The 26939-nt window shown below is 40.1% G+C and overlaps 1 protein-coding gene across 1 annotated transcript in view; it reads right to left on the reverse strand.

Moving 5' to 3' along the window:
* Nucleotides 1-26939, reverse strand: part of nell2a (neural EGFL like 2a) — a 104652-nt gene that overhangs the window by 35534 nt on the left and 42179 nt on the right. The window contains exon 13 of the mRNA XM_042496264.1: nt 11790-11915. Within this exon, the coding sequence (XP_042352198.1) occupies nt 11790-11915 (126 nt within the window). The remainder of the gene's footprint in view (nt 1-11789; nt 11916-26939) is intronic.

The following is a 26939-nucleotide window of genomic DNA, read 5'->3' on the forward strand; positions in this document are numbered from 1 at the left end:
CTTGGATGCAAAGACTTGAGACTTACTCGTGTTTTGTAAAACAATGACTTCCCAACACTGCAAAATGGCCAAATTATTGTACATTATGGCACTTTTTGGCATAATTGCTCGCACATCATACAGATGTCAAATTTATTGTACAAATACAATAAATATAGGACATCTGTCAATGTATGCGACTTCAACAATCCGAATATAAATACTGAAATGAACGAAAATATACTATAAAGTCAGAGGGGAGAAAAGCAGAAAACAAGTTCAAACTGCTGTAAGGTGAGGAAAAGTATGATAATGAACAGTATAATCAACGTTAAGTGACAAAGAAACATTGGTTACTGAAAAGAAAAAAAAATCATTAAAATAGAATTATTGTGATGTTAACATTTGAAAAAACGATTTAAATGCGTTAATGGCAACATAAATACAGATACTATCTACTGTAAGCCTCTACAGGCACATTAAGGGGTTATAATAAAGAATGAGGGATTATAAAGTAATCAAAAGTGGTGTGCAATACATGATATGTTTCTCCACAGAGTAATGTGTGTCTCTAACACACAAACTGAACTGAGATTGTTTAGTGTCTTAATTTTGTTACTATTATATTCTGCAGGGTGGATAATGCATCCAAGATAATGAAAAGTAGAGCACTGGGGCTACAGGTTACTAATGGTGGATAAAACTTAATTTTTAAAGTGGTCTTCTTGTCATAATAGAGCCCGCACCTTTATAAGACAGAAATATAATTGCTGATAAGGACTCTCACGCTTAATTGTCGTATCTTTTACAGAAAAGAATTGAATTTATTAAGAGGCCTCTTAAAAAAAATTGAATGCTGTAGCCAATTTGACGCTGCAGAGGAGAAATTTTCTTTTTTTATGATCAGATCAGACCCCTGTGTTTCTGCCTCAAATTTTATTATCAGGAAGCCGTGAGTTGGGATAAATGCGATTTGATTTCTGCAGAGGCTGCTGGATCTGAACGTTTTACTGATTTGAAATAACATGTTTAGCTTCCATAAAGGTGAATGATGTCAGTGTTTTACAGCCTGTATTACACCAGACACTACTCTAACTCTTTCTAAATAACTCCTCAATTTTCTGTTACAATCAGCTGGAACGACTCCAGTGCTGTGTGTCGAACTTACCAACAAACCTTTTGCACTAATGTTTACCCTCCTTAAACTGAGTCCACCTCAATGTGCTGACTTATTGAACACTTCTGGCCTTATTCTCTGGAGCCCTCATGTTTGTTTACATGGTGAGAACATCTCCTATGTTTTTTTTATATTTAATCCCTGCTGTTACCAAGATACTCTAACTGCAAAAGCAAGTGAAAATCTCATCTGATGCTTAAGCTAAAGTTAAAGAATTGCACATCACTTAAGCCCTCGCTCCTGCTGTATGAACAGGCACTTTAATGCACGCCCTTCGTCTGCCCCTGAACACAAAGGCAGATCTTTATCCCTCTGAGACACACAAAAGACTATTGTGTTTTGGAGATTCACATAAATATTGCTTTCTGATAAGTACTTGCTTACCGAGCACCACTTCAGCAGTAGTGCACAAAACTTTATGGACTTGTTTTAACCTTCTGAAATCTTCTCTTCCTTGTTAAACAGCTGCATCCCGTCAGGACCCAAAAGGATGCAAAACAAAAAAAAAACCAAATCATGAAAAGTCTTTTAGCAAGAGAGCTCTCTCCCTCTCTCCAGCTACAACTTGGAAAACATTTAGTAATTTAGCCCGACAACTTTTTTCATTTCAAATTATCGTGTGTTTACAGTGCAGGGAGAACTTTCAAAGGCTGCTGAAAGGACACGCAGTCGACTAAATCTCTTAGAAAAGGTTAAGACTCTTGCAAAACACAAACACAAAGACTTCACTGCTAATCTGAGGGCAACAGTTTGGACTGCTTCTCGTTATTTTAGTGAAGTTTTAGGCCAAGCAGCTCCTGGCAGGAGACGGGAATACATTCACTTCTCTCAGCTGCTTCCTCGTGCACATTTCGTTGAGACATTAAACATACCTCAGGAGCCTTCCTCAACTGCAGAGATACAATAATTTTGTGCATAGTACCTATAGCATTTCCCCCCAACTTGAGACTTTTTAAATGCGCACAATTGTGAAAGACAGTGAGGTAAGAGGACTAAAAGATGGCACCTGAAGAGTGAGAGGATCAGAAATGTGAACGCTTGTTGCAGGAGACCTGAGCCGAATCATCCATTTCCCTGCCATCATCCAATCCATTATATCTCCTGAACACACCGTGGGCTCATCCAAATTGAAAGTGACATTGTGATGAGCCCCTCCATCGAGGGTGTGATGTATGTGTGCATGTGTGTGTGAGATGGATTGAAGGGCACTTAGGAGGGCTCACTGCTCTGCTCTTGTTGCTGCATCTCACACATACACACACACTCACCTGCTGTTGGGCAGAATTAAAGTCTGCTCATAGGCATATAAAAACAGTAATAGGAGCACGGGGGAGAGGAAAGAGAATAAGGTGGAGTTTTTTTTCACAAGGTCACATCTGCCAGAGGGAACAGCCAGCCGTCAGTCTGAGAAGACAGGGCAGCAGAGCCACCAGGTGCTCTGTGTGCGTGTGTGTACTCACCATGACCCCTGAGTTTACTATTGGTTACTTGTAATTTTGGTTATTAGGGAACTTAGGCACATTACACTACTGCAGTCTAAATTTAATCACCAACTAAATCCCCTAAATGTGTGTGTGTGTTTTTGTGTGTATGTTTGTGTGTAGGTATTTCCTACCTGCCTGCTGCTGCTCAGGCTGCAGACAGATAAACAATCAATTATGTACAGCCTGTCACCAGGGATCGCTCTCTCTCTCAAGCTGGCCGTTTCTCCTCCTGCCCGACTCCCTCCACCTTCTGCCAAAACAACACCAGCCTCAGCGAGGTCTGACCTGGCCGGGCTGCTTTCCTAAATAACACTGTAACCTCGACTTCAACTTCACTATTACAGTCCTGAAAGGACAAAGACCTCACAATATGTACATCAGGGCAAAACTGCAAAAGTGCAAAAAGAGGACAGAAAAAAACAGAACCGCAGAGGAGTGACACATTGCAATGTATGAAAGTCAGATTATTTGAACAAATGATACAAGGGTCAGCTGCTGTTTTCACATTATTTGATCAACAGTTGGTAACGCAAACTAGGAAATTTGGAAATTTTTCAACCAGGCAGCAACTTCCAGGGCAAAGAAGTGAAGGCAACACAGAGGTGCCAAAAACTGCAGTTCCTTAAATGGCCACGTGAGGCTGGCTCCACAAGTGAGTCAATCCTCATAGACCCCCATGTTAAAATGCCCAACCTTTCAGCATTAATAAACATGTTTACAGTCTGGTACAAATTTAAATAAAGAATAATTAAAAAAAAAACAACAACAAAAAGAAATTTTGTTTTAATGGTTTAAGCCTGTTTGTTTGCTTGTTTTTTGGCAGTCGGTGAGGGGGGGGTACTAGGTAAAATTAGTAATGGCATTAGTTTTATCACAATTAAGCATGGCTGTGAATGGACCACGTTAGCAGCTACCATAACCCCTCTCATCCAGATATGGTCTCTTCTGGCTCTAAAAATCCAAGATGGAGATGGCAAAAATGCCAAGCTCAAGGCTTCACAACAAGTCCACAAATTAATGGGTGACATGGTGGCTACGTCCATTGTTTATAAACAGTCTATGGTTCCAACAAAGTCGAGCAAGAAAAAATGATTTTTACAGCCAATTACAAAATATATATAAAAATCCAAGATGGAGATGGCAAAAATGCCAAGCTCAAGGCTTCACAACAAGTCCACAAACGAGTTTCCCTTTTTGCAATTTGCTTTGCAGATATTTTGTATATTAGAAAAAAATATTTAACATGTTAAGTATTCCTCAAAGATACATACAATCAGTCTTATTCATGAAATGTTACTAAATCTGTGATTATAATTGCACATAAAAAACCTTGGTACGAGATTCATGCAACACTGCAGGGAACTCAGATGGTAGGCACATGTATATGCCAATCAGTCCTGAATTGACGGCACGCTCCCACTAGTCAGAAATTAGCATACATCCCTGTGCATGAACAATGACTACCATATGAGGAGGTGATAATTACTATGGCTGGATGCATCCTGTCGACCTGCGAACATGCTGCAAATATAGAAAGACGAAAAACTTTTATTTTCTTCTCTTGATGGAGGTGTGACAGGCAAATCAAAAGCCTGGAAGGAGGTAATGCATGCCACTGACTCCATGTCCTCTGTTGTAAGAACCATCCAAGAATTTTAACAAAAGTGGTTTGATATGAAACTTGAAGCAAACTCACAAGTACACACAACAAAAATAACACCAGCTGCAGGAGGAGGCTCTCCCCAGTCACAGCTATCTGCTGCAGAGGAGCATATTCCTCTGTCAGGAATTATTCTTGATGGAGATAGCAACATGCTTCCACTGGAGCAGTCAACAGCAAGGTTGAATAAAATAACCCATTTACATCTTTATGACACCTAATCTGAAGCTTAAATCTGCTAATTGCCATAACTAAATGTGTTATAATTTCAAATCTTTTGTTATGTTTCAAAGGCATCTGCGAATTGTTACCAGAACAGAACAGAGCACAGTACGAATTAAATTTGTAATTTCTATTAATGACAAGCAATATTTATGTGCATTCATTAATTACACAAGTATTTTTAAGCAGTCAGGAGCAGATATTGTTTATACCTATAGAAAGACCAGAGCTACCAGCATGTGGATGGATGCCGAAACACTAAAAAACAACATAGGTTCTGTTTGTTTACAAAGAAACTCAATAGACCACCTTTAAAAAGCCAAATACTTTGCACTGATTCCCTAATCAGCAGCTATTAAAGTCTTGTGATTCCATCTGTCTATGCAATACTGTTATTCAAGCAGAATACTTCGATGTCACGGAAAAAAGAGGCAAAAACTCTGTTTATCCAAGTCCCCCTCCCATGCCATATCCTTTGAGTCGTCGAGCTGAAAGTTTTCTTTTCTGATCTCTGTTGTTGTCAAACCCCCTGCTCCACCTTTGGCCCCTGTCCATCCTTTCATCCCCTTCCTGGCCCAGCCCTCCCTCCGTCTCTTCTGCCTTAGGGGCCCAGGTCTGGCTATCACAGGATTAGAACAAGGACACACACCCTGCATACACACCTTGGGCACAAACGCACGCATGCACATGTACACTAGCACATACGCACACCTCAGGACAGCCTCCTTTAATAACATTCAAAGGGAAAGCACAACCAATCCGCTACCTTTCATGGATTAGCTGCTAATCTCACAGAGCGAAGAGCACCTCGGGCACTTTGGGGAAAAGACGAAGTGTAGAGGGGAAGAAAGAGGAGGTATCTTGACCTTCAAGATCAAGGATAAAGTGCTAGTCAAAGAACGGGGCAAAAGAAAGTTGGGGATGTTTCTTTTGCTAAAGGCTCCAATGGATACAGAGCCTGAGCCACGTCAGGACATTCATTTAAACAAGTACACAAAGTCCACATGTTCCAGTCTACCACCAGCTGGCATCTGAACCTGCGACCTCACTCGCTGCAGGTGGGCTCGATGTAAAATATGGACTTCTGTCTGAGCTTTCTGACCCCCTGACAAGCTGAGGAGAAATAAAACCAGGGCTTCATGCTGTTTCGTCCAGGCTTAAATCTGCAGATCAGTCCTTTAATCCACTATTCTGCACATAAACACTGAGCCATGAAATGAACTACAGTCAACTTAATCCTCTTTACTAGGCAGACTGGTTCTCATACGACACAGTAATGCATTTGGAAATATGGCTATCAATACTGGGACATTGTTTCTGCTGAGTTGGCGACTCGTTAATTGGCGAAAGCCATTGAGGATGATAAAGACACTCGTATATCATGCGAATGTACAGTGTCAATAGGTACTGAAGGGGGCGGTTTAATGTTTCCTTCCACAGCTGTAATATTTCTTCTGTGGGCAACTTAGAAGAGCCAGCACTCCCTCTGGACTCTTCTCAAACTAAAGCAGATGTTCAATCGCTATTAATAAGCAGCAGATTCCTGCAGCTGCGATCTAAGCCTCTTCCCTTTTATATTGTCAATTACTGCCACCAGGACAAGAGAGGTGACACTAAACTACATAGCAACACATAAGGACAAGCATCCTGGTGTGTTTTTCATACTTTATTCATTTTTCGATTTATGAACCCATGTTATTGTTGACACTCAATTAGGCTGTAATTCATCTTTCTAATATTGGCTAAAAGGTGAGATGTGCCTGTAGTGGTGATTGTGGTGAGTATTAAACTCACTCTGATGGCGGATGTGTGGGAGATGATAGTCAAATAACTCCATAGGGAGGCTCCGGCGGTAATTTGACCAAAGCAGGGAAAAAGTCATTACGTCAAGCCGCTGCATAAGCCTCGGTTTAATCATGCAAATTGACTTTTATAAGGAGACGCATAGCTGTGTATTCCACTACAGTGACTTGAAGACATTTTAATAGGAAACTACATAAAATATAGTGACACAGTTTAATCCACTGGGTTTGAGCGCATTAATCTTCATTGTGAATCTGAGGAATGAGCACGCAGTGGAAGAGAGACAAATGAGTAAAACAATAAAACTTGCCCGCAGCTCAGAAGATTAGAGAAAACACGGTGAGTGAAATCACATAAGGTACACTGAAAAGACAATATAGAAAAAGACAGAGTAAGCAAGGAGGTTTCTTTCTCTAAATAAACCACACGAGCGCGAGAGAAGAGATGAATGTGCATTTGTTACAACCTTAAAATATCTCTTCCACAATCTCAACTTGTTTGTGCTTTCCAGAATCTTGCTCATAAAAAGACAAAATTCCTCAACTATGCTCTATTATTTCTTGATTTCCATTGACAGGGGCAGAGAGAAACTCGACAGGGGTCCCAGATGGAGCAGGAAATGGGAGTCTCTGCCGGGTGTTCGTTGTGTAGCTGAGTCTTATGGCTTTAATTCAAACTCCAATGGCACGGCAGGGAGGCAGCGGGCCTAAATCCTCCAGCGTGCAGCGCAGGCGGCAGCCAGCCCCTTCACTCTGCTGCTGCTGAATTAGTTTGCATTGGTGCAAATTGCTTTTTTAATTACAGACACTGAGGAAATGCATCACGGTGGCTCCTCTTCGGAGATGATGCACACAGGGAGCTACTTAGCATCGTGTTTCACAAGCTGCAAACAACTGGTAAGGAATGAGGCGGATCTGCCACTCATCACTGCAGAATGACATTGCATTATTCTCCATGAAGGACATAGACATTACATTATGGGAGGATTACTGACTGATTTTTTTTAATGTGTTTTACTCTACGTGTGGTCTCGCATTTGGCATTATAACAAAGCCATAACTTTAAATAGACACTGCACTACAGGTGACTTTACAATAGTCCTTACAACGTCCTTCTGAGTTTCCCTTTCTGCCTCTATACTTTCCTATTAACAACAGTGACAATGCCAAAACCTCTGACAGTTAAAAACCGTGAAATTCTGCTCACTGTTGAACACTCTTCAGACGTTCATCAGGTAAAAATTAATATAGTCTTTATATATTTCAACCAATGAAGGTCTGAGGAGTACGACTAAAAAATTAATTACAACACTATATTTTTTTTATCTGATTAAGCAAATTAAATACCCGTCTGAGTGCAGGATTTCTCCGTTCTGTGGTTCTAAAGCACCTGCCCAAGACTCCCTGGTGTGCAAGAACTTTGTAGCATTTGAATCCTTCAAGCTTAAAATTACCTTTTGCTGGGTTCACAGCCTGAAAAACAGCAGAGTACTATATGATTTTTGGCTGAGATGATGTTATATGTTATTAGAGAATAAGGGTTTATATGTTTGAACCATCAGGTGGCACGGTGGTGAAGAAGTTAGCAGTGCCCCCTCAAAACAAGAACCCAGGTTGGGATGAGGCTCTGCCCTTCTGTGTGGAGTTTGCATAATCTCCTCCAGTGTGGGTTTTCTCCACGTTTTCTGGCTTCCTCCCACAGTCCAAAGTCAAAGTTAACTGATGACTTTGAAAATTGCCTGTAGGTGTGAATGTGAGCATGAACTGTCTGTCTCTATGTGTCAGCCCTGCGATAGTCGACCTGTCCAGGATGTGCCCCGTCTATCGCTCAGTGACAGCTGGGATAGGCTCCACCAACCCGGCGACCCTTAAGAGGTTAAGTGGTTATTACCAATGAATGAATGAAGTTTCAATAAGAATATTCATAGTTCAAATCCCAGTGAACTTTGTTGCAACTGTCTTTCCCTTGTTTCATGTCATTTCTCCACCACTGTTGTCCAGTAAGGCATAAAATATCAAAAATAATAATTATTTAAAAAACAATACAAGCTATCACCTGTTTGTGAGGTACCCTAGCCCCCTTTGGAACTTACTGACTTTTTGGCCAAAACCAAAAATGTTGTGATCTCATTTATCCACAACAGCTATTTATGTTTAAGGTTGTTGTGACTGTCTGGTTTTTCACACCAATGCAAAAGCATGTAGTGTATTTAGCTAATTCAAACTTCCCTTGTTTTGCCTGTTTAGGAAGTGGGATGTGCGTTCCTGTTTAGAAATAGCTTTGTTATATATATTGATGTAGTGTTTCTATTACAGTGTTTGTATTACAGCAAACAAATGTTGCTTTTACACTTTATACACCAAATGCAAGCATGGCATGGCTGTAACAGTAAACAAAAGTCACAGTTTGCTTCAGACTCCCCATTTAGCAATCAGGATTTGGTGTGAGTTCGGTACAGCAGGCACAAACTCCGAAATACACAACAGTACATTTCTGTTCATTTATTCTGAACAGACAGAAGTGCAAGAGTCAAAGACAGACAAAATCCTCTTGTTGGGAACTGAGGGAACATTTTATCCACTGGCTACCTGGTCACTATTTACTGGTAAACTATTTTCATTACAATAATACGGAACATCTCAAACACTTCTGCAATACTCAGTAAGAACACTGAAAAAGGCAACAGGTCACAACAGGCTATCAAAGCTCCAGCTCCAGCACTTCATGTGCACTCACCACAATGTGTCTCAGTATTAGGATAACTCACGATACGTTACTATCACTATACTTTCACGATTCTATCACGATATTGCAATTCTGCAATAACATCATCTATGATGCGTCAATATTTGTGACTACAGAAATATTTGTGACTACAGAAGAAAAAAAAACAGCAATTATGTATTTATTCACTACATTGAGGTGTCAGTTTCACAGAACTTGTCAACTGAGATGAAACAACATACAGCAATGTGCATAGTCTTAGCATAGTGCCTCTTACACAGACTGACTGCAACTCGTCCATGACAACTACTGCATTTCCACAATTAAAGGCGCATACTCCACTCATTTATGGAGCTCTGCAAACCACAGTATTGTCAACAACATGGTCCTGCAAATATTTCACAAGGAAAAGCCTTGTGTTATCAACTGATAGGATTCTGTCGACAGAAACGTTGTCAAAGGGCTTTTAAATGGAGACAGGAAAGGTTGAATAAAACAGAAGTATATGTATTTCTTCATGTTTGTGATGGGTATAAACATTGAAACTGTAGTGAAAGAAGGTATAAACTCAGTATGACCATTAAAACTCCATGTTCACTGTCTAATTTTTGCTGAAAATCATGCACGTCACATGGTAATTTAATTTGCGAGACTGTGAGCGGCTCTGCTCATGCAGACAGTGTGGCTGTTCAAATCTTTTAACATCAGCATAAAAAAAAAAGGCACCAGGTTCCACAACACATATACACTGTTCATGCAGGCAGTGTGGCCCAGGCAGACACTTGGGATGCAACTACAGTTTTTGTTTTACGCGGCTGTTTCTGTTTTTTCTTCTTATTCTCCCGTCTTCCTCTTCCGTTCACTTTTACCCTCATTCATTTGATAAACTATGACGTAGTGAGTCTGGTAAGTCAAAATGCTAACCGGCTTAATGTGCGGGATGTTTGGAGCGCCTGTATGTTTTAGGAAAATATCAATATTAGGAACCAATGTATCAACTTCCCGCAAAAGAAAGTCTCATGATACATCTCAATATGAATATTTTGTCCCATCCCTAAACAGCATACAACAAAAATTTTCCAGGTAGAAATGCTCAAAAGTTTTGCCTCCACATAACGTTGATTCTGCATGCAGCTGCCTGCACCAGACCGTGACCTGTGTTCAGTTCAGCAGGAATACACAAACCTCTGTAGCCCTAAAACATACAGTTTTTACACTTACAATTTTACACTTATAATTACACCTGAATTTGATGGTATTTTTGAGCAAGACCTGATGTATCAGGATGATGTAACATGGGTCCTCTCTCTTATATGTATATAAATGTGCCTTATATAACCCACTGACAAAGTGGAAGAGGCTATTATAAACAAGCGGAGCGACTTCCACAATCACCCCTAACACAGGCAGACAACAAAGACTGTGAATCATCCACGCAATCTTTTTAGATTGATTTGGTTTGCTTTTGAAATTGACTTTGGCTTCAACTTTGATCAGGAACAAATGGGTCTGCCGCCTCCACTCACAGTCTCTCTGTTTCTCAGGTTCTCAGTGACTTTCTTCTTCCTTATCACAGGCACACAGTACATTCACACGCCAGACGACGACTGTACACTCATGCGCACACACAAACAAGGCAGAAAGTCCACCACAGACATTTTTACATTTCCAAAGAGGCCTGAAGTTAATCTGTTTTTTTTTTTAAAGTGAAGTTTTCAAAGCATAAAGTCTTCATACCAAGTATGGGAATCACTTTTTGAAAAGCTCAGAGTTGCAACTATGTCAAATGACAAACAAGTGGCTTATCTCACAATATTATAGTTTAGAGATTCATATTAATGCGTTTTGTTGAATATATTTGGGAAATTATGAAGTTTTAACAAAGCAGGGAGATACGCGCACTTTGTAATCACCACAAAGCAAACCCAAAATTGATCCGACACTTTCTCTCACTGTTCAGTCTTTTCTCTACTGCCGGCTTCTGCTGAATTATAAAGCTGATATTGATTTGTGTGTGTTTGATTTTAATGTGGTGCTAGTAATCAAAGCAAAACCAATAGGAGCAAATCAAACTGAGACATTCATCCCTATGCATATCAAATCAACAGACTATGCTTAATTGCAAGGTGACAAGATTGACACACGAGTGTGTGTCGGCAGGCGCCGTCGGGATCATGACGAACAGAAAAAAAGGGAGAGTGAACGTATCACATGTTAACAGTGTGTTTTACAGGTGTTGTCAGATAACTTTGTCTCTCTTTTGTAGTATGTGCTCCCATCACACAGCTTCCTTATAGTGTCTCATGCTGCAATCTGACACTGATAACTCACTTTGTTTATATCTGAATGTCTGGCTGCCTCTTCCTCTCTGTCTCTGTCTGTGTGTTTCCTGGCTGCAGAATTTATCAAACTGAAATCAAATATCATCTTCCAGAGTATGACTAAAGATGTTAATAAAAATCATTCCTAACTGCCAATAACCGACTGTAGGTACATAACATGCTGTAAGAGCTTATGTAGTAGAAATCTGCAGTCAAGGCATATCCTCTAAACTGAATCTCTCCTGTATTTCTCTCCTAATCTCCAAACCTATTAACCAACAAAAAATTCTCCTTATTTGCACCTACTTCAAGTCTGCTACACAAAATGGTTGCTGTGGAAGCTCACAAAGTGAGAATAAAAAACAAAGTGCCATCTCCATGTGACTCCAGCCTGTCAAAAGGTCAGCAGAGGAACTCACCTGTGCAGGAATAGTCATCGATCCTGATGTAGCCCGTATGGCAGATGCACATGAAGGAGCCAGGGGTGTTAACGCACATGGTGTTCTCCCTGCAGTAGTGCTTCCCTTCAGCGCACTCATCAATATCTGAAGAGAAGGCAGAGAGAAGGAGCGAGGGAGGAGAACAAAGCTGGGTTAGATGTGGATTGCTTTCACGTTTATCAGGTGCACTAGGATCTGTAAATGCAATTCATTTTCAGGTGATGTTTTCAAATCTTTAACTTTAAACGGTAAGTATATGGTTAATTATGTCAGAGATATTAATAGACATTCACCTAAAAATAGTATCATAGTTGCAGCTTGATTACAGGCACCCTCTTGTGTTGCAGATCAATCACTACCTTTAATTACTATTCTGTGTTAACACCTCAGATCTCAGGTTCAAGCCATCCATTTTGCTCCTTATTTTTTAGCTGGACGACGTTCAATAGCTTCATTAGCTTTCCCTCTAGAAACACGTTTTAAATGACCGCAATATAAATGCAATATGTTAAGGCAGGGGTGTCCAAACTTTTTAAATCGGTGCCAGATTGGATCATTCGAAAATATGTGGGGGTTAACTGCTTCTCGCATCATATAGGTTATGACAGAAGGGCGGCTTGGGGGGAGGCAAGACATAATCAACAACTGTACCGTTTTCTTTTTTTTTTTTTCAAATCATGTGCTTGAGTTTGTGTGTGTCCCTTTATTTATTATGTTTCTCCTCTCTAAATTCATACCTTTCTGTGCGTCCCTGACCGCAACTTAGGCAAACTCATCATGAGTTACTTTTTCCTTCAGCAGCTTTTGAGAAGTTTCAGTTGCAGAGTGGATAATTGATCTGTTAATCTAGTCAGTGCCGATCAGGTCAGTGGATGAGAGGGGCAGCTGCAGCAAACTTTTAGACCAGGCACAATGAACAGCTGAATTTCACTTTCACTGCGCCTGGTGTTCTGCTGCTCTGTCTGAGCCCAAAGTATGCTCTGCGCTCCTAATGAATGGTCCATCTCCAAAAATAAAAAGTCATTATAGAGCGATAGATGTTTTAATCGTGGTGGGCCACCATAAATACATGAATGTATGGGAAACCCTTCATATTTTTTGCATGTCTAAAAAACTGTAAATGCAAAGTGAACTTGCTTGACTAACCAATAGACTACATACATATACTATACATATATATATATATATATATATATATATATATATATATATATATAAATTCACAGGTGGTTAACAGATTGTCTTCTAAACTATCAAAAATCTGTGAAAAGCGCATGCCATGATATACTTGATAATGCTTCCTACTTGCACGGAGAGAGGAGTGGGAGTTCAGAATTTCTGTGAAAGAAAAGTTTGGACTGACTTTAGGCGTAGGCCTGAATACATTTGGGAGACAGCCACTGTTATAATGATCATTTTTACTTTACCAGGCAGTACAGAAATGTTTGAAAGGATGCAACAGGCAATTGTATGTACAAGAGCCATAATTTGTTTACAATATTCTGTTTTGTGGTCATAAACATTAAGCTTATTTATCATATTTGTTGATGCAAGTTTGTTCGCCAGCTTGCCCTCTGATTACACAAATAAATTAGCTGGCCGAGCTTGTTGTCTCTTCTGGTTCTACAAAGTTGGTGTTGATGTTTAAGAGCTTCCTGAATTCATTAAAGATGTTGGAGCGGGCCATAATTGACTTTGGCTTTCATTAATTTCCAATTAGAGATAAGACGGCATTAACATGTAGTCACTGGTGATTTCTTAGGAAAAAAAAGGATCCGGTTCTGTGTGACTGATTTTCACAACAAGTCCTCTATCAGCAGGACATTTGTCTATGCCACCCAACTTGGTACATGTCACTGTTGATAATTTTTTTTTTTATTAAAAAAAAATCTTTTTTAAGACCTTATGACATGATAACAATGCTATGGTTTGGATTGGTTAAGGCACCAAAAAATCTTTAGTGTTTTGGTTTGGGGAGAGATCAAAATCTTCATGTCAGATTCTGCGACCCAGTACCAGACTCCCTCAAAAAATCTTTTGTGAATTGTTGAGTGGATAGGGTTATGGTTTAGGGACTGGATCACACCAGCTGTGTTCGTCTGTGTATTCAACTGGTTAACTCACTGCTGCTACTTTGTTACTACAACTACTCTGATATTAAGACGGCAGTGATGCAAAAGTGTGGCACTCACTCTCTAGTTTCCCCCTGGTTAACACCGTTAGCTCTGTTACTGTAGCCGCTGTTTGGTGGCTGTTTATGGAGTTGGCACTGTTAGCTGCTAGCCAACAGTTCAGCCACCTCCATGTTAAGAACTTTTAAAATTGGTGGTCCTTCCTTAAAAAAAAACAACAAAAAAACGTCACATATTGCCGATTTGTAGTGGACTTCTACATATACGCTCTAGGTATCCTTCTGCTTCTGCTGTTGACGTCACGGGATGGTGCTACCCTGATTTAACCAAATGCACATGGCGCTACCGTGATGTCAACAGATGCACATGGTGGGATGACACTTCACGTTGATTATGTATAGACAACAAAAGCACATGGCAACCAATGCCAGGACGTCCACAAAAGCACAAGCTGGCACGGACGGTTAGGTTTAGGCAGAAGGGCACATGTTTAGGTGTAGAAAAAAAACATCACATACAGACAGAAAGCAAACAACAAACTTCTGCATGACAATTCGAGGTTCATTCAATCCATCAATCACCCCTCAAACTATACCTTCCCTTTAGGGATGTTCATGCAACCGATATTACGTCGTACGTTTAACTTGATGTCGACCAGTGGCGAATCATGCGGATGCGACAGGTTCTGCCCAGCTGCGCTCTGAACTGACACTGACCGTCAGTATATCAGGTTCACTGCGAATAATAATATTTCAAATGTTTATGTCCGCGTTTGTTCTTAGCTGGCACCATCCAGCACTTGCACTTGCTGCGACAACTGATGCTGTCCTTCTTTTTGGACGAGTTTAATTTGGAGGAAATACAGCTCTGTTATGGTGACTTCCCCAGCATTACACTGTGGCCCAGTTCTGGTGTTTCTCTCATCCTGGAAACCACCTTGTGCAGTGTGTCCTGGTTGGTTCTCGCTGCAGAAGTTTCCTAAAAGCTTCCATGCAGCCAGTGGGAAAGGGCTATTTGTCTTCATCAGAGGCAGACAGAGGTCGAAAAGCAGAGGGTCCATGTGAGGCACTAAAGCACTTAAGGTTGCACCACTCGATTTTCAATCTATTCAAAGTAAAGCACTCCAACACAGCCACTCCGCTGCTTTTGTCCAGATCATTTCTGGTCATTCGATTCATCTGTGCGCTTGAGCATACTATGAAATTGTATATGCTGTAAACAGATAGTGTAGAGTAAGAATTATGCCACTAGAGAAGTTAATCTAAAAGGCTCTGCACACAAACACAGGTGTTTTTAATTATTCTGGCTGATTAAACCTCTGCTCAGTCGGGCAGATGGTGACATTAGGTCACTAAATTTAATATATAAAATACAACAATCATGCTGTATGTTGTCCAATGGGGGAGTAAAAGAGATCAATCAAGTAAAGTGTGTTCATATCCGCACACTCCCAATAAAGAGGTCTAATCAGGGAAAATAAGTGAAAATGCCTTATTGGTTATATCATGGTCTAAGACCTTTAATTGTGCTGTTAAATATGATTTCTGAGTACCGGAATCCTGAAGTACCCATATACAGTATAAATCACATTAAATCCCGTATACACCCAAGGTAAACCCACACAGGTGTTTTCACTTAATTTGCCTGATTAGATTTTCTCCGTGTGGCTGAGCACAAACCATGTATCTCCCTCACTCTCCCGTAGCACCTGTTAAAGTGGGACAATATGCATCTTTATGTCCTTTGTGACCATATGGTTAAAGGGCCAGCTCTGTATTCACTAGGCTGTAAGTCCAGCTTGGAATGGCCATTTTTCACCCTCAATTATCCCGCATGAGATCAATAAAGTTTTTCTAATGCCTACAATTACTCAACTACATTGAGTTTGGTGTCCTCTAATAATGCCTAGTGTAGCTCTGTTCATCTTCAACCTGACCAAAAGTCTAATCAGTCAGAATAAGGGAATAGAGCTAAAGTGGACACTGACTGTTTCATGTGAAAGTATAGTTAATGGTGCCCACTAGAAAAAGAAAAAAATCCAACACAGCAGCTCTATGCAGACCGCTTTTAGCTTATTGTGGTGGTTATTTGCCAGTGCATTCTGTGGTAGACTGTAAGTCTCATAGCTCCCCAGTTATAAAATCTTAGGTGGCTGTTTGATAAAAACAGTTATACCTTCTCTATACACCTGTGCTGGCTTAGCTTGACTTGGTTTGACTTGAGTCAATGACATTAAAGACCTCTTTACTGTTTACTCTTGCACTGTGCAACGGTTGTTGATACCTAGCTACTTAAAATCATGTATTTTCATGCTGTTGTTGCGATTTTGCCTGACATCTACTGCTTACTGCTTGAAAAACAGAGACTGCTATGTCTAGAAATAGTAGGAGGCTATTTTAACATGTAGCTGAATCATCACTGAATGTTGACACTGAATCGTCCCTGAATGATGACAGAGGCCGTCTGACGTCACCACTAACCTCTATGGAGACGGTTCATCTCAGGTGAGACTTTGCATGGTTCGGCAGAACTCACCATATTTGAACTGTTGATGGAAACCCAAATCAAAGCGGCATGGTTTGACTTGGCTGGGCAAAAATTGCCAATGGAAAAGCCTTTAGTGTATACCCTGTTTGCCTAACATGAAAAAAAATAAGAGGAAGTAAATGACTGGTGAGGAGAGATGAACACAGCAAGCTAAACACTGGAGCCTTGGGTGAACCAAACAAGAGCTAAAATGCAACTAAATATGCATCAGGTGGCCAGTGGTGGTGCTCATGTTAATTAGGCTTAATTGCTGTTTCTTTTGACGTCATTTGTTCAACCTGCTATTGGCCCTATTTATCAATCCAGCGTACAAACCAATACATCCTCCCTCGAAAATTTTTTGATTTCCCTGATCTAAAAATGTTTATTTTTTGGCATTTGGAGAACAAAAAGTGGATAACAATAGCTTAAAAAACCATGTCAGTGGGCAGTAGCGTGAATGATCTGTTTTTTTATGGGTGTTATATTTATCAGTGGTGTTAAGTACTAATACTGCATTACAGTACTTAAGCATTTTCTTGGAGTATCTGTACTGTACTAGAGTTCTTATCACACCGATCACAGTGTAAAATTGACCATCTGTTGATAAAAGCGGCCGCTGTAAACAGCTGTCATTTAAATACCCCTCCCTAGTATATTCTGGGTTCAAAGGCCTTGCCCCGAGAGTTCACGACATGGGACCCATACTACAGCCAAAGAGGCAAACTGAAATTGCTCATCTCCTCAGGTCCAATTTACCCAACTGGCTCTGTCTAACAGCCTGGGAAGTGTCATCAAAGGAGGTTGGAAAAACGCAGCCTGGACAGAAATCACTGCTGCGGTCAACAGCAGTACAGTGGACAGTCGAACTCCAGCTGAGATTAGATTATGTCATTTATACATCCATGATATGTCCAACTTATAGTCTATATATTATTAATAATCAAACATATACTATATAATACTGATATTGTTATAATATTCATATAAAGCTTATCATTGACCCCTAACTTGAAGTGCGTGCCTGTGAATATCAGACCTGCTTTCATAACAGGTGGCGGAGGAGAGACAGATGCACCACCTGTGTCCAAGCCATACAACGGTACAAACTGATTCGCCAAGGCTACTATTATTTGAATAATTACACTCTTGCAGGGTTTATTTTTTTCTTTTTAATGATAAATGATGTAAACATGCTTTGGCTTGTAAATGTTTTAAAGAAAAGTTTCAGATAAATTAGAGCTGGCAGGAGTGGTGCTCAGCCTTCAGTCAGCCTGCAGTCAGTCCCACAGAGCCTGGACAGTCCCAGCTGTGAGAGAGAGAAGTGCACCGACATAGGCCATTACAAATTATAATATTTTTCACATGTGCTTGACATTTAAGTAAAAAATATGAGGCTGCAAATACTTAGATGCCAGTCAGAATCCAGTGTAAAAATAACTCTCAAACTAAGCAAGATTTCCACTGATGCACTCTTCTGTCGTACGTTTGTTTGATAAATGAGGGCCATTATGCTCCTGCTAACTGATTACGTGTGTTGCCGTAACCCAGTCAGAGAGTGACATATCTGTCCTGCCAGTGTCATTATCTACTGTCGTGGTTGCTACGAGCAGTTAATGTTTTTTTACATTGATCAAAGAAAAATGTATATTAAGAAGTTATTTCTGTAAGCTGATTCACACCAACCAGAGCAGCTACTTCTCTGTTGCTATTTTTTTTAAATGTAGATGAATAGCTACCTAGCCATGTGGGTGGATGACGTCCCCGTTCCTAATCTTTAAGCTTTGTTTAGTCAATCATTTTTCTAAATGTGGGAAACCGCCATCAATGAGCAAAACACCAGACCTATTTTAATCGCTGAACAAATCTGTGTGTGGTGATTCAGACGTCTGGAACAAGCTATTGCTAATGTTACTCTGTCTCCACTAATATATTAGTGGGCAATTGGTTGCTAACATGTTAGCATGACAACTTGATAAACCAATGCTGTAGGCATGGCTGTGTTGCTGTGTTTCTTTTAAAGGCATTTGTCATTTGTTAATTAAAACTAGTGTGGCTTTAAGAATATCATTTATTAGATTGTCCTTTGTATTTCCTTCTCACTCTCATGATTCCATATTTGGATCCGTATTAGCTGTTGCCTTAGCAACAGCTATTCCTGGGTTCTAAACTGCATGCCAAACCATCAGACTGAAGATGCACAACACTGCCAGGGTAAACAAAATAATCTTGATAATGTGATGCAACCGAATGCAATTCGATGCAAATACAAGTTGATCCGAACAAACCCGGCTGTGTAATATGCTCCGGGGCCGTGTTCCTGTTGATAGCACAGGTCAAACGTAGGCACTTTTTGAGAGACAAGCTCCATAGTCCTTGACATTAACAATTTATTATTCATTCACTGTATTCAGTGTCTGCAGGAGCACAAGAGGACATTCACCTCTGAATATGTTTTGTGCCAGGTGCTTTTGCGAAGAGCACTTGAAAATTGAATTTCAATAGATTTGCATTGGCATTCAGTCGGCTCGCATGTCCTTGGGTAGAGCACCGCCCACCAACCCACAAACTAAGAGCTCAGCATCTGCCTACAACTGTGGCATTCACATTTCCTTGGTCGTCTTCCTTTCACAGTTCCATCAATACTTGCTGCCTCTAGCTATTCAAAAGCTTTACGGATAAATGAAGCAGACAGACAATCGCCGACCACCTATGAAAGTACACACGTCCTTCACTAAATGAAGGGAGGCTAATTAAACCCTGTGACTGGCTTTGAAATGGAGAGAAAAACAGAGATGTAGAGAGGGCAGGGAGGAAATGGGAAGTAGATGGGAAGGGCAGACAGCAGGGCAGGTAAGGAGAAGAACTGAATTAGAGACAAAGACAGATTCACGACAAGCTGTACTGTAGAGCTGAACAGAAAAAGGAAGATGAGACAGCTGGGGAGAAGGCGAATGACTGAGATAGTGAAGTGAGAGAGATACAGAGTGAGGACAGAAGGAGGTGGAGAGAAAAGGGCAGGCAAAGTAGTGGATTAAACAGAAAAGATTGTAGAATGAGAAAAGGCCAGTGTGAAGTAAAAGTGGTGGGGAGTGTGTGTAAGAGAGTGAGATAGTGAAAGAAAGAGATTTCGATGGCGGGGGAACAGAAGACGAGAGAAAGCAGTGAAAGGTATTAACTGTCACTGAAGAGACAGACAGTAACAGAAAAGTCTGTCCGCAATCGCAATGGTAACCTTGAGCAGAGGTCTTAGGTGACAGCTTTCCCACTTTGTGATTGGCCGTCCGTGCCGCAGCTTTGATTTAAAGCCTATTAACTGTAAGACACATCCATCCCGCCCCCGGAGACAGCAGTTACGTTTGCTAAAACAATATGTTAGGAGGTGAGATGATGAGGGGCAATGCACAAATGCGCGGGGGACAGCGACCATCTCCGTCTCCATTAACACACTCCATTTTCTTGATTGGCCTGTCACATGGTCACACGTGATGGGCCAAGCAAGGAAGGCTGGCCAAGAGTCAGCGGCGGCTTTTATCGCTGAATGGAGAGCTCGGGGTCAATCTGTTGCCACGCCACGATAGATGGCTAGAAAATGGCTGTCTTCTTTTTTTTTTTCCCCACCTTTCCTGCATAACTACTGAATCAATCATAGTCAAACCTGAGGACGGTGGGTTACTTTGTACTATTAGGACAAAAAATGTCCTTGTTATACATAAAGAGGGAGATTTTCTGAGCACCAGCTTTCAGACAAAAATCACGGCAACAGCTACTTTTTTCGAAAGCTTTGTGAAATCAGAACTCACCAGCTCAGTTCCAGAAGTAAGATGAACCTTGTTCAGAATTAAACTGGCATTTCTGATAGTACACCTACTAAAACTCCAGCAGTACACCATAGCCTTACTCAACAGTATGACTCCAGTGCAGTTCACTTCATTTATCTAGAAAGGGACCGTGCATTTTCAAAAAGGGACATAATTTTTAGCCCCTTTCACACAGACATAGTACTATAGGACCGCTACGAAATCCAAAGCCAAACAACACCATCATGCCTCATCAGTGTGTGATTTTAGACAGCATGCCAGAATAGCGGGAGCAAAACAGACATAACATTACAGCATCAGAGTCTAGTGTGACATATAACAATAAACATAAACAATAACAATGTCATAGTATGGCCATAACAATCATTGACCATCTCTGTGCAATCTGGAAGCTGATCTCATCCTCTGAAGGTGAGGAGCCTGCTGACCTCTTCATTTCCTCAATTTGCGGACATTTTTGGCCGCTATTCTTCTTTGAGTTAGCTCCTAACTGCTGGTAGCTACTTTTTAAATCTCTTGTGGTGGGTTGCATGCATAACACATCGCCAAACGTTACACCTGTCCTGCCCACGGTCCATTCCTGACAGCTGTCCCTTCTATACAGACACCGTTTCCTCCCGTTCTGTGATTGTAACTTTCCAAATCTGAAATGCATGCATTGTTTGCAAGGGGCAACAGATGGAGAGTGTTTATGCTTTGCTATGTTCACGCCTCCTTTAAAACATTATTGTGCTTTTCAATCAACACTAAAAGTCTTATGTGTGTTTTAAGAATAAAGATGATGAACATACTCTACGCCTTTAAAGAGTAACAGCACCTACAGTAATTATCCTGCTTCCTATCCTACCCTGCAAGCAAACAGAGCTTTTTCCCCAATACTCTGCGAGACAGTCCTACTCCTTATGAAATCTAGTGTGGAATTTCTCTTTAATAAACACCATGTTTCCCAAGCCAAGACCATCACAGGCCAGTCGAGTGGGGGCTGTGCCACAGCTAACAGTGATGTCACAGTGTACTGACAGACTCTGGAGTACACTTCTGCATCACTGTAGTAAAGTACTGGAGGTCAGCAAGGCAGAAACAAATCTGTTGCTGCTGTTCTGCTGTAGTAAAATTAGTCTGTGAGTGCAATCCATAAACATACGAGCATAAGCATAACAAAGGATAAGGAGGAAACATAATATGCTGCTGCAGTGAAAATAATTTGGAATGGGAGCTGTATCTTTTTAATTACCAACAAATTAATCAGTGTTTAATTCTGTCAGCATCCCCAAGGGTTCAAATTCCAATAGCAAATGTTGTACTTGCTTATGTTTGAATATAAATGGTAAACTTTACAGACACATTTAACTTTTTTAGAAAGACCATTAAGGGCAAACTCTGATTTTTTTTCTTACTTGGTCTCTATTTTCCCATGTTTTTTGTGTCTAAGTGACTAAGGGGAACAATGATTTTTGAAATTGGTCCAGTATTGAGCGAGAGCACTGCCGACAGCAATGGCAAAACAATGTTTGCCACTGACGAGCACAGATTATTATTCGAAGTGTTTGATAACACTTACAGAGACACCCTACAGAGATTGACCTTTTATTTAACCAGAAACAGCCCCAATATTGCCATTGCCAATCCCACTAATTGACTCAATTTAAATATAAAGGAATTTTATTATAATTCAACACACTTCATTCAAAGACAACAGAAACAAACAAAAAAAAAACCTCACAAAAGCCATCTTGGTTTGTGTTTCCAGTGGTCCAACAATTTCCAACTCTGATTTGGTCAAAACAAACCCTTAAATCACCCTGTTAGATGTGAAAATATGCTGTCTCTAAAAATGGAGTCTGGTGGAGTTTAGCGATTAGCAATTTAGCAATTTCAGGCCTGTTTCTGGTGGAATTAAAAGGATCTTGCTCTTTAACATATAGGTCTATCTCTGTTTGTATCCAAAAAAACATGAGAAAATAGGGTCCATGTTTGAAAATACTGCTTAATCTGAGCCTGTCAGTGGGGAAAATTTGTCCCCAGTGGTTGCATTGTAGCCTGTTTCACTGCAGTGCTCGCGCTCAACACTGAACCAATTTCAAAAATGGATGTTCCCATTCGTCGTTAAGACACAAAAACATGAGAAAATAGGCTCAATGCTGGAAAATACCTTACTTACTCTTTAAACAAATCCCCAATTAGAGATTGCACTCAGTCACCAAAGCTAGTGGGACAGCTGCTGGCTGGGATATAATGCTGTCAATAGACTGTAGCTGTCTATAGACTGCCTGAGTACAACAACCGAGCATCTAGATCTGTTTATCCATATATTTATATTAAAATGAATGCTATACATGCCGAGTGTTGTTATTAAATTGGAGGTCATAACTTTTTACTGGCATTTTTAATATTCCCATTACTGCTCCAAGTCATCACGCAACTATGTAGATAGGGAATATCAGCTTATCCCTCTCTGCTTGCATAACATGTTGTTTCTAATAAGGAGCATCCTCACTATCGGTGTTTCATACTGCTGTACACCAAGGTCTGGGAGTAGGGAGATAACGCTGGCATTGCCTGTGGATGTCCCACAAAGACAACCCCAATCTGTGCCATTCCACCAGCGGTCTCTCTCTTTCTCTTTATCTCTCTTTCATTCTGTCTTTTCCTCATCTATCCATCCCTCCCCTAACCAGCTCACTTACTCGAGCAGATGGGTTTTCAATAAACGGCAGAGGGACAAGGGTTGCCAAAACATTGTCTGATATTCTTCAGTAGCCAGTTCCCTCATGGCCAGATATATAGCAGTCAAAGGAAAGAGCAAAGAGACAAAGAGCTGTCCCTGCTGGCCAAACAGTGTCCCACTCAGCAAATAATCTCCACTGTTGGCTTTGGTTCCTCATGGGTGGAGAAAGGTGCGGAGGATGTTACTGGAAGCCTCTTGTTTTTAGGGAGGTGTCACTGAATCAAATATAGAATTAGAGTTGGTGGTCAGGTGATTTTTTACGTGCTGAATTTTATGAGATCAAAGATTGTTGTTTTATGTGTTGCTTTAAGCCCATTTTTATGTCCCAAAAATAACACATTCTAGACAGCATGCGAAAAACCAAAAAAAATCAGACGAAACAGCCGGACGGCAAAAGGAACCATTTACAAATATATGCTGCAATTATTCTAGTTATGTCAAGTAATTGCCCAAATTTTCTCATCAATGAGGGAGCTACGTAACATCCAGGTGTACATTTGTCGCAGAGGACGGCAAAAGGGTAAAATATTCTATCTTTGAAAGGCAGTGCCGTCTAACGTTAATGGTATTCTCTGCCAGCCTCACCTTTTCTTACCGTCCTGCTATCATCCACCAAAACAACATTGTGGTTTGCCGTCCATCGTCAACCTGATTCCATGTGAAAGCTACACTGGAGTACAGGCTGGGTGTCTCCCCCTCTTTCCAGTATTTATGCTGAGCTAAGCTAATTGGCTGCTGACAGTAGCTTTGTATTAATGGAGACATCCAACAGTGCTATTAAATTCTTGGCAAGAATGTAAATAAGCTTCTTTCCCAAAACATTCAGCTGCTCCTCTAAAACTCAACGATAATTATTTGAAACAGTGATATTGCACACATTCCAACTGATCTGTTTCAAATCATTTTCAAAAATCAAAGGTTTTAAATTAGAGTTGCAACACATCAATGAATCCACTGATCTGATTTTTTTTTTAATTTGTTGATTATTCATTGAGTAAGCAGAGCAAAAAATGATATCTTTAAACTGATTATTTTGTTCACATTGCAGATGTAGACCTACCTTTTATCTAATTTGCTGATGCAGGGAGTATTTAGGGCTATGAGTACATTGTGAATTGTGAAAAGATGAAATGCAGGGTAGGTCTCAGAAAAGGCAGTTCAATGAGCGAAATTACTCTAAAACCTCTCCACTTTCTTTCATTGAGAAGCAAATTGCTTTAATTGACAAAGGAGTGGGATGTTTTTTAATCAGTTTGCTCCTTTATTGAAGAAATCCTTAGGGGAATTTATCATTTTCGTACGTGTTTTAATGGAAAAATAAATCAGACAAATGAGTTTCTTTGAAAAGTAGCATAGTTTCTTTTGCGAGCCATTATCTAAACATAAACTGCAGATAAATCTTTTTTTAAGGGGAAATCATTTTCCGAATCTTTTCAACATACCAAATTGGACAATCACCCCTAAATAAACAGCCTTTAAAAACACCCAAAACAAATATGCAAAACGTCACTGCCAATTTGGGCAGGAGCAGGAGCCAATTAAGATGAGTGAGTGGAAAGAATCCCATTAGGAAGCAACAAGAGTGAAAATCTGCATACTGAAAGCGCAGTCATTGTCTAAATACCAGACACTCACACTGTGATCAATCACTGTAAACACTTAGAAGCCTGCTACCTGGCTTAGAACAATGAACATCAAATAAGGAAAAGGTGGAGGAGGAGGCGTGTGTGTGTTTGAGTGTACGTGTATTACATGTATTATTCATGTTGTGGTGACATAAATCTGTTTACACAGTCACATTGTGGGGACTCACCTTCCTTTTGAGGACAAAACACAAGTCCCCATAATGTAAATTATACAATTTAAGTGTGAATACTTGGATCAAGGTGACGATACGTTAGGTTAAGCTTAAAAGGTGTTTTCCCATGTTTTTTTTTTTGTCTGAGTGACTAATAGGATCCAGAGTCCTGTGCAAGTCTGATTTTCAAGACCCGCTCCTAAACCAGCATGGTGACGTGCAAAACCGCACCCACCCTCAACCACACATATGACCAGTTAGTTCCACAATCAAATCAGCCAACACAAGCTCCGCAGGTGAACCAAAAACCTCAAATCCTAGAATACTATGCAGGGTTAAAAAAATTAAAAAAATGGTTAGTGATCATGTTGGGACAATTCATACATTTAAAACAAATATATTATAAAACAAAGGTAATTCAGAAAATACAATTCAAATGACCTTTTACTTATTCTGATAATAATGAGCAGCACGTCTCCATAGTTTGCTTGAAGCAACTCCCATATTTTATTTCTATATTACATATATTTATTGTCGTTATGGTTGTTTGTAACTTTTTTTAATGCTGCTGTCTTGGCTGGATCTACTTTGAAAACAAGGCACAGAAGAGAGAGCTGACATAGTAAGTCAGCGGTTGCAGGAATTAAACATTAAAATATTAAATTAAATGATAACTATTTGCATTTTATTCTAATATTTTTCTCATCCAGCACCCGCCGTCTGATCTGCATGTTCTTCGTTTAACCCAGAACCGAAGCAGTAACTAAAATTATGACAAAATACCACCCATGAAGCACCTTTTTTGTGGGTCACACACTACGTAGGTAGCCACAGGTACCTGACACAATTCAGGACTTGGATGGGAACAACAGTTTTTGGAACTGGTCCAGTATTGAGCAATAGTGCTGCAGCTAGCAGCGGTGAGATAGGCTGCAATGTAACCAAACAATACATTTACGTTCCATCGGTGTATGTCCACTAAAGTGCTTCGTTTTGCCACTGACAAGCTCAGGTTGCTATTCTGAATGTCTGACAAGATAATGGAAAAGATTCCAACAGAGATAGACCCTTTTGTTTAAGTGTATGATCCTTTTTGTTTAACCAGAAACATCCCTGAAATTATGATTTGGCAAACCCACCAGACTCTATTTAAATAAACACCATTTTCATCCTCATAAAACATACTTCATTCAAAGTCGACAGAAACAAAATGAAACTCACAAAAACTGTCTTGGTTCCTGTTTCCACGGTTCTAACAATCACAACCTCTGGTTTAGTTGAAATAAATTCTAAATAACCTAAAAAAAATAATAATAATAAAAGAATGAACTGATAATAATACAATAAATAAACCTAAATACTCTGAGTAAGATGCAAAATATGTTGTTGCCTGTGTTTTCCACTGCTACCTCTCTGATGTTTGATTCCTCTCTCACTCCTCTCCTGATATTTCACATCTGTGTTACTGTTTTTTTCCCCTGTCAATGTGTGAACACAATCCCTGCATATTCATCGCATGACAGCCTAATTTTCCACACAAAGCTCGGATCCTTCCATGCAAACATCTACCAGCCTCTTGAATGACTGCATCAAGTGTCTGTGGGTGTATGTGTCCATATGTCACATTAAACATGCACTTAAGCAAACTTCGATTTAGAGTGCCTCAAATGAACCCCGATGCATCTCATAGACCAAACAGCCTTATTTACGTTCAGCACCGTGAATGAGGTTTTGCACTCCATCACGGCTTGCATTAAACTGGGAAAGATTTTCCATCCCACGTAAATCGATGGAGCATCATCATCCATCACTCCTCAATCTGTGACCAAGTGCAGACTGTGGGCCAGAGGTCTTAACAGTGAGCAACACGCAGCACAAACAGCAAGTAAAGCGCTAACAGGCTGGTCTCCTACAGCTCTCGGTTCTTTTAAATCAGAATTCAGGGCTCAAAACATTTGTTTGCCACTGTCTTTTATAAAGGCAGTCTTGAGACTTTTTATTCTGTTTAATCTGACTTTTCCTATTTAAGCTTATTTACAGTTTAAGACTTTGTTTCCTTTTTTTTAAAAAAAAAAAAAAAATCTATTACATGTATCTTTTTTATTGTCTTTTTTATTCCTGTAT

Source organism: Plectropomus leopardus, chromosome 11, assembly GCF_008729295.1.
Source record: "Plectropomus leopardus isolate mb chromosome 11, YSFRI_Pleo_2.0, whole genome shotgun sequence".
Lineage (NCBI taxonomy): Eukaryota > Metazoa > Chordata > Actinopteri > Perciformes > Serranidae > Plectropomus > Plectropomus leopardus.